Source organism: Cynoglossus semilaevis, chromosome 10, assembly GCF_000523025.1.
Source record: "Cynoglossus semilaevis isolate Cse_v1.0 chromosome 10, Cse_v1.0, whole genome shotgun sequence".
Lineage (NCBI taxonomy): Eukaryota > Metazoa > Chordata > Actinopteri > Pleuronectiformes > Cynoglossidae > Cynoglossus > Cynoglossus semilaevis.
The window spans coordinates 11,224,137-11,233,103 of record NC_024316.1 but is presented as its reverse complement, the minus strand read 5'-3'; the positions used below and the strand labels follow the sequence as shown (position 1 = coordinate 11,233,103).

The window sequence follows — 8,967 nt, the reverse complement described above, 5'->3', positions numbered from 1 at the left end:
GCCTTTGTCTGGTTTTTCATTATTTGTGGAACTTGGTAGAAAAAAGTGTAGCAGAAGAGAGGAGATTTGAAGCAATAGCTGTGTGTGTTGACACGTGTGTGTGTGTGTGTTTGTCCATGAAGTGTACTTGGCACAAAATGTCACCTCTGATCTCGTATTAAAACTAGTGCTCCCATTTAATTAGTGTTTTTGTTTTTTATCTTATGCGATGAGGTTTGTGGACACGGCAAAGTCAACAAGTTCTGAGATAAATGTTTCAACACAAGCTTTTGTCAAGTTTGATCTTTGGATTTTTGATGAGACGCTGATGTGTTGGGTTTATTATGATTGCTTTTTTATTCAACCCTCAATTATAAACAATTTTGAGTTCAGAGCAAATGATCTTAACCACACTGTTTAAATAATTGAAGGTGTACAACAGGTTTTGTTGGAGCTCCATCTGAATGAACATTGAAAAGGATTTTTATTTCTGTGCTGGACTGTCCTGGAGAACTGTAGAACTGTTTAGACCTAAATGGAGGACGTGTAGAGAATAGCTGTGATAATTTTATTTATTTGTTTTTGTGACGCAGCCCTGTTTCGGTTTAACATCTCAGATCAAGGCAAAAATTATTGTAACCTAAAAAACATCAACAAAGCCTTACTGCATGTTCAGTTTCATTAGACTTTGATGACAACAGAAGACGGTCAAGGAACTAAAGGTTGTTCACGACTGCCTGATTTTAAACATAACTTTATTTTGTTTTACATTTTTAAATCGTCTTCCCAACAAAGACAAGGTGGCTTTAATTACAGTGGACCTTGATGTGTACGACATGTCCATCTGTCAGAGCGGTTAGCTGAAATCAATCTATGCTCCACCTGCTTGGCCTGTAGTTATCGCTGCAGCAGCTCCCCTGGGAAGATCAGCTTCTCCACCAAAATCCACCGGACTTTCCAGATGAAACCCAGACGGGATGATAGGACTGCTGCAGTCACAGTCTGTTGGTCACACCTGTCCAACTTCATCCATCATCTGTCACCATGCAGACACTTGTGATTAAAAATTAACAAAAGAGTAAATTAGCAGATGTCTGTTCATGAATTAGGAAGAATGATGGAACATAGTCACACTGCATGTACAGGCCATGTAAATATAAAGATTAATGTTGGATAATAAGTTTATTTTCGTCAGTATTATATACACCTTATACTGAGGGTATAATAATTATTAGTTAAACTGGTAAACAAGGTTGAAGATGGTCAGTGTTAAACTCAAACTTGACATTACTTTTTCTATCAGCTCTATAACGACTCACAATAAACATAAAATGGAGAATCAAAATTGGCTTTTAGAAGAGGAAGTAGTAACTTGTAACTTGATAGAAAAACCCCCAACATTATACCCAGTATTCTCCAATAGTCTTAAATGTCACATGGACCAAGAAAATGCCTTTTAAAATATAATTTAGAAATACTCACACGCTTACCACACGGACGACAAATTGACAATAATTCCTAGTTCGCAGAAGCTATTATTTTGTTTTTGTTGTGGACCTTTTCTTTCCTCCATAGCACAACCCTCACAAATGTCACAAATAGTACATGCTACAAAACATTAATTTTCTAGTTTCAATTCACCCACAATTTCCATCTTCAGTATTTAAAGCCAGCTTATTTAGTTCAAAACAACCCTGTTATACTTGCAGGAATTGGACAAAGACACAAAGATCTTTAATTGACACAAAGGTCTTTAATTGTTCTGCTTGTCGCTGTCAAATTGACCAACAAAGACGGATTATTTGCTGTGAATATGCAGTATTTTCAGACTGATTCAGTTGAACTGAATCATTTCCCATAACTTATCTGATGAAATCTCACTAGTGTGCCACAGCACAGAGGTTGAGAATCAATGCCCTGAATCATGTGACAGTTGACAGTGAGTAAAGAAGAAAGATCCAATTGGATGTATATAATATAGAATTGCAGGCATCTCTGGTTCTGTGTGACAATGAGCAACATGATTAGTCTGGGTCAGAGCCACTGTTAGTTTATCATTATTTTACCAAATAAAAAATATAAAAAAATAATCAAATAATTGTCTCTGTGTTTTTGAAATGCTAAGTAACTCACAGCCCAATTTCTATCAAAATAATATAAACTTAGTTGTGATTTAATTTAATTACACTTTAAAAACTCATAAAATTACCTTTTCTGATTTTTTATTTCATTATTTAAAAGCTGATTGGAACTAAATAATCTGAACATGTGGGACAGAAAAATAATATATATTGTTTGACATTATTAATAAAGTATTGAGGTATACTTTGAAAGTATTTCTTATTGTCTTGGAACTGTCTGTAGGTACTGTACTTCACACAGAAGGACTGCAGTCTGGTGTCAAACTTCTGATCCTTCTCTAGAATGTACCTAGAAAAATCACTTCAATATTATTTTACATTGTCTCAGTATTGTAGTACAGAGTACTACAAGTACAACTCAAAAAGTGACATTTAAATTCATACACACTGAAGTTTAATGTCTTTTCAGACTTTGAAGGTATGGTTTTAAGGGGGATCCGATAAAAAGTCTGTACAGAGCATATATTTATTGTCTCGTGTGTATACATTTACATATACATGTACTTTTCTGACCAGTTAAATACGCTGTTTCCGGTTGTCCTTCTTGGAAGTTCGTGGGTGACGAAAGGAAACGGGGGGGAAGGAGGAGTTTGGTGTGATGAGGAGAAGTGAAAGTGAAATGAAATCACAGGGGTATTTAAAGAGGAAGTCTCAGCTGTGTGAGCCGTAGCTGACGAGGAGCGGGAGAGGAGAGAAGCCTGTGACATGTTGGTGAGTGAGCTCACCTCTCTGATCGACACTCGACACTCGGCACTCATTTAACCTCTGATTGACTTCAGTCGCGAGCTGCTCGGTAAACTTTAAAATGTCTTCTCGGCCTTTTTTTAGTTTTAATCTGTGGGTGAGTGGGAACATCAGTGAAATTCAGTGTTTTACTTCAGTTTCTCTTTTGGCAGAGTTAGTCAGAGGTCGTCTTGTTTTTTATGACCGTTTATGTATATTTGACTCGAGACTCAACGCTGTGTTAGTTCCCAGGTTTATTTCAAGCCTTTCTGAAAAGAAGAGTCTAATGCTGCTCCAGGTCACAGCCTACATCTGTATTTAAGCTTAAGAAGAAAAAAACTGATGTCAATCTCTTCCTTTTTTATTCAGATCTCCGTCCCTCCCTCCAACTATCTCTCTGTCTGTCTCTCAGTCTCTCTATCATTTGATCAGCTCCTTCTCCTCACCCCGACCTCTCCCGCTCCATCAACATCTTATTTTCTCATCCTTCAGGTTTTTCAAGACTGATGACAAACATCACAAAACAACAGTTCAAAAAAAAAAAAATAACGATCCTTTAAGCGATAGCGTTGAATTCTTTGCAGTGGTATGACGTGAAGAAAAAAAGAAAGAAAAAGAAAGTATGTGCCCGGTGTTTAGAACGGTGCCGGGTTCTGACACCGGCTGCGTCTCAAAGTTTAAATATCAGAATTAACTTTATATTGTTGTGACTGATGTGATGTGTGGAAACCCTTATGTTTTCGTAACAGTTGGAGTGATGTGGTGTCGATTTTTTCATCTGCTGTTGGTTTGACTCAGAAGTGTGAAGATGCAGGTTCCTTTAAGCGAATGAGGTTTTTTCTCGACTCAAACTGTCAAACTGTATGAGTCATAGCAGTGGATGACGATTAAATAACCCCTCATCCCTATAGAATGAGGTGATACTTCCGGTCGTTTTACTGGTGAATTAACTCAGACGACTGTAACTCATCTAAAACCAAACCCTGTACAACAGACGCTTTCTAATGGACTGTGTGAAGAACAAATTGAAAACAATGTATACAATGGCGTTTGCCTTTAAAATGAAAGTAAAACAACTGGAAGTCTAAAGGCGACTCTGTTGAAAATGTCTTCTCTACTTAACAGGGAGTGTGCTACTTTATTTTCTTATCTGTGTCTTTCATTTGTCAGATAATAAAAGTATTGTAGTATAACAGAATAGTAAGGTACTTAGTAGTACTTTTAAATAATTTAAATTACAAATATGTAATTGTCAAAGCCAAATGTAATAGAATTTAACAAAAATATTGTTATGAATAAGCCAAAACATAAAGTTTATATTAGTTAAAACAAGGCAAAACATCTAAAAGTTAGCAGAGAAATTGCTCGCCATAAGGTGGAATGTTAAATGAATGATCATTTGTCCTTCAAATGATTTGAAGTGTCCTAAATCGCAAGCCCTTCCATGATGCAGTACCACAGATCCTGTGATTTAATGGTTGTTTACTGCACATTGCATACTGTTGTCTTTTGGAATTTGTAAATATAGCTAAAAACAAAATCAATGTATATAGTGTTTCTTTTTTACTGACTGTTTATTTACCTTTTTTCAGTTGTCTCATCTAGACCAGAACATTCCGCTGGTGGGTGGGATTGTAACGGAACCCATAATGCAGCTGTGATTCTGGACTCCAGCTGTTTATGAGGTCCGTTTCCATCCCACAACACACAGGACGGCAGGTTCTTCTCCTGTTGTCATCACACTAGGAAACTTCAGAGAAGTGAATCTCCGACTCGGCACAACTCGCCTTGTTGTCCTGATTTTGAAACCGCAAAGCAAACCACTTTCGTTTTAATTTAATAGCTTTATCATCAGTCAAAGCTTTAAAAAGGTAAGATAGGATAGCAATAGAAACATTTTTGTATTTTATGTATTAACTGAAGTCAGTGAACACAGTGAATGGAGCTTGTAATAATGATAATAGTAATGAAACCATTCAGCATCATAACAGCTACAGCTGACACTCAGCCCTCATCCAGTAGAGGAAGGACTTTAGTTTTTAGTTTCTGCCTGAACAAACAAAGTGAAAGTAGCAACACAGAGGCGTCTCAACGCTCAAATTTAGGTGTATTTTCCTTAATGACACGTTTTCTCCCGGATTGCTGATGCCACTGGATGCAACCGGGAATTTCGTGTCAGCCAGGAATGACACCAAAAACAGCGACTTTTTATTAAATATAAGTCAGTGCATTCACATCAACAGACAGTGAGATTGCGTATCTCTTTATTTAAAGCTCAACATGTTGAAGATTCCATAGGCATTTTCCACAACAAAGGTTTTGTGTTTTCTGATGTTGTGATACATTTTTCAATCGTCACAATTCGTTTTTATGGTAGATGTGATTTTTTTTGTTTTAATCCAAAACATTTCTCTTCAGTATATGACAAACTTCTTTTTGCTCTCAAGTTTTACTAACACACTTGAGAGTAAATAAAGTATTAAGAGTATTAAACAAAAACAATCTCTGACATTAAGACATCAAATCGAGAAAAAAAAAAATAGTGGAAGAAAAAAAACAACTTCCATACCTGTGGTGTAAATGTTAGTCTCTACTTTAGCACAGTGTCTGACATGTTGCATATTGACATTATAATGACAAATTTTACTGAAGAATTGTACAAAATACCAAAAATCATCCTGCTGTTGCTGATGCTTTAAAAGGTTTGTACATTTAAAACAGTGGTAAAGTAGTACTAACCAACTAACCAGACTAAAAACTAATGATTCCTAAGATAAGTACAACTTTTTTTGTTCTGCATAAATATTACAATAAAAATATTTGATGCTGTTATTGGACTGATGGACATCAGTGTTTCCTTTTGCTTTAATGTAATACTCCATTTTGCACCACTGAGTTATGACGTGGTTTAATCATCTTTTCTAATGTAATACTCCATTTTGCACCACTGACACCACTGCGTTATGACGTGGTTTAATCATCTTTTCATCAAGTGATTATATGAAGGGGGTTATTGCAGCTTCAGGTGATAAGGTCATGTGCTTAGGGTTGGACACAGCCTTAACTTAGCAGACATATTCAAAAGTAGGTCAGGAAACAGACAAAAGTTAGATAAATAAAAATTTGAAAATCTGTTTGAAAAACTTCAAATTAAAAAAAAACAAACAAACCCAAACCAAACAAAAAACGCTCTATCATTTAGCTTACAAAGGGATTAACCCAGAGATTAATTAGCTAAGGTTAACCAAATGTTATTAGAAAAAAGCCAAAAATATAAAAGTAACCCATCATAAGAGGAGAAGAGCATGAATGAAACACCAGTTCTGTATCAAAAGCAAAAGTAGTGAAGCAGAACTAGTGCCTGCTTTGTGAGTCAAGGCCGGTTTTCACGTACATTTGTGACAGTGTAGAGAAAATAGAATCAGGCTGTAAGGATGAATGGTCTCTAGAACTAATTAAAAATGGAGTAAAAATAAAGAGGAAAATGGACAGGCATGTCAGACACAGGACAGTCCCTTGCAGGAACAGTCCTTCAGCTGTCTGAAGACGATGAAGGAAATCTAGACAGTAACCTGTCCACCAGCTCAAGGTGTCTCTCATGGTTTTGTTTAATGATGTTGTCATGCATGGTCGTCAGCTGACATATTAGATTGTTCTGCATTTCCCTCTCATGCTCCATTAACAGCTGCAGTCGTGCGTCTTCCTGTGCCTGCATGGCTGCGTCCATTTCACCGAGCTGGGCGACCGTCTCTGACACTAGAGCAGAAACTTGGTCCATGATGGTGATTTTTCTTTTCTTGGGTGAAACCCTGAAGGCTGAAAAAAAAAAAAAAACCACAAGGGGGTTATGTGTTATAATGGCTTTCGAACAATTAAGATTTTCATATATATATATATATACTTTTTTCTGTATATTGCTGGAACAGAAAGACATGGTGTAATTTTTAGTGAGGAAAAACAACATAGGAGCCAACAGTCACCAGTCTGTGTTGTTCTTACTGCACTGGTGGTTGGACACTTTTGAACATTATTCTTCTAAAAAAAATAGATAACACGAATTAATCTATGCGTCAGCACCGTAATAACGCGTTAACTTTACGACTACAATAGGTAGCAGTATGCCTCCTGACTGGTTGCAGGTTTGCTAGTAAGAAGTGAAAAAAAAAAAGGTTTTGTTTGTGTGTGTGTGTATGTATGTATGTGTATATATATAAATATACTACTTTTTTATTTAATTTTTTTACAATTTTAGATAAAGTTAATCGGCAGTCTGACTCGTAACAAGAATATTAGGCTATTCAGCTTATGCTAACAAAGCCTGAGCTAAAGGTTTACGCTTGGTAACAAGCAATAATATCTACTATTTAACTGCTTTGTATATTTGTTTAACACATTACTGTCGGAGTCGATGCTTTATCTAGCAGTTGTGGAGTAGTGGTGAGTATCACGGTTCCTTTTAGTGATCCGAAACATTTGGCTCCGTTCTCCGTGAAGAGCCGGCCCGTCGGCATCCAAACGGTTCAGCGCATTTACATACGCTTGGAACTCCCATACGACTCAGTGCAAACATAACTGTTAAACTACCAGCTGTAATCAGTTATTGACATTATTAAGTTATATGACATTGTAATATCTACTTTCGTGTACCTGGTGCACAAGGAGCAGACAGTGTAGTTGTGGCAGTAGGATCAGGATCGCCATCAATCGGAGCTAAGTCGGGGGCAGGAGTAGACTCGCTCAACTTCCTTTTTACCGCCAACTGAACATCTGGGTGCACAGCTCTCAGGTGTCTGTGAAGATTGTTTGTGGACCCTCCTTGAAACGACAGCTTTATTTTACAGTGTCTGCATTCTGCCCTATTGTTGTTAAGGTTATCAAAGTGAAACCAAATTTGGCTTCTTTTTTTACTGTCAATCCCACTCATCTTTGTTTTCGAGCACTGTACCGCTTCTCTCTCTCTCTCTCTCTCTCAGGGATGTTTCGGTGAGATTGAGCCGTTTCAACGAGTCGGATCTTTGAAATAAACGATTGGATTCGGATCGGTTTCTTGTTCAGTCGCACGAGCTGTTATATGGTAATCACCGAACAACAGGCGGAGCATAGCAGAGTGACTGAATATCACATGCCTGGGTGCAACCAATCACGACAGGATTTACAAGGACCGTACCAGCCGACGAGGGGTGCGCGGTGCGTTTAGAGACTTTTACAGAAGCAGAGAAACGAGAGGAAGACGGAGGAATGACAGTAGAATATAAACAGAACTAGGCTGTATTTCAATATTAAAAAACAAACAAACAAACAAACAAACAAACAATCAAAAAACAGAATGCAGAATTGGACAGGTTAAACTGTAATATCAAGCAACCACTCGGAAGAAAAGCAGATCAGACACTTGGTTCTTCCCACTATCATGGCTTAACGGCACACTTAGTAGTGAGAAACATATTGCCACATGCTGTGGTATGAGCTATATTATCTGCAACTCAAACACAATGGCTCGTGTGTATTCACAGCGTAAAGAATAAAATGTATTTCATTTCCTGGTGTGGTTCACATTTGTTAACTAACATATAATAGGTGCACTATTAGTTAAAAGATTATACGATTACATTAAAAGCAAACAGCTGTTGTGCAAAAATCAAGTGCATGTACTGCATATACTTTTCTGATGGGGTTATTCTATCTGCTATTCTTGAGCTATGTCACTCAGAAAAACATGCGAGATAGCCATCACTCGTGATGTGCGGTTCGCGAGGAATTCGTTCATATTGAACTCACGAATCACTCTCTGCGAATGAATCACCCACTGGTTACTCCCGCACGTAATGAGTGAGTGATTCATTTTCAGCGTCCATCCGCAAGCCTGGTTCTTTTGTCACGTGACATCCGACATAAATTATTCATTCATGAAATCATGATTGGTGATTTTCAGTTCACGTACATCCCAACAACTTCTTTTTGGTCAAGGTAACATATAAACACGATAAATGTTATACATCTGGCCTCACTGGTTGTTATTGGTTTGAGATAAAACAAAGTGGAGCTATTGAGGAAACACACAAATGTACACATACAACAACACACAGGCGGAATAGAACAAGGAGCGACAAAGTAAAGCGACAAG

At 37.3% G+C, this 8,967-nt stretch overlaps 1 protein-coding gene across 3 annotated transcripts in view; it reads right to left on the bottom strand.

The window, feature by feature from the left end:
- Nucleotides 1-5,771: 5,771 nt before the first annotated feature.
- LOC107989124 (uncharacterized) overlaps nt 5,772-8,967 on the bottom strand; it is a 5,251-nt gene continuing 2,055 nt past the window's right edge. The window contains exons 2-3 of one of the 3 annotated variants that reach the window (XM_025059308.1): nt 7,485-7,658; nt 5,772-6,659 (exon numbers count right to left, since the gene is read on the bottom strand). In XM_025059308.1, coding sequence (XP_024915076.1) covers nt 6,376-6,659; nt 7,485-7,658 — 458 coding nt within the window. In that variant the 3' untranslated portion in view covers nt 5,772-6,375. The remainder of the gene's footprint in view (nt 6,660-7,484; nt 7,659-8,967) is intronic. The other 2 variants (XM_017035619.2, XR_003050854.1) reach the window with 2 other exon arrangements.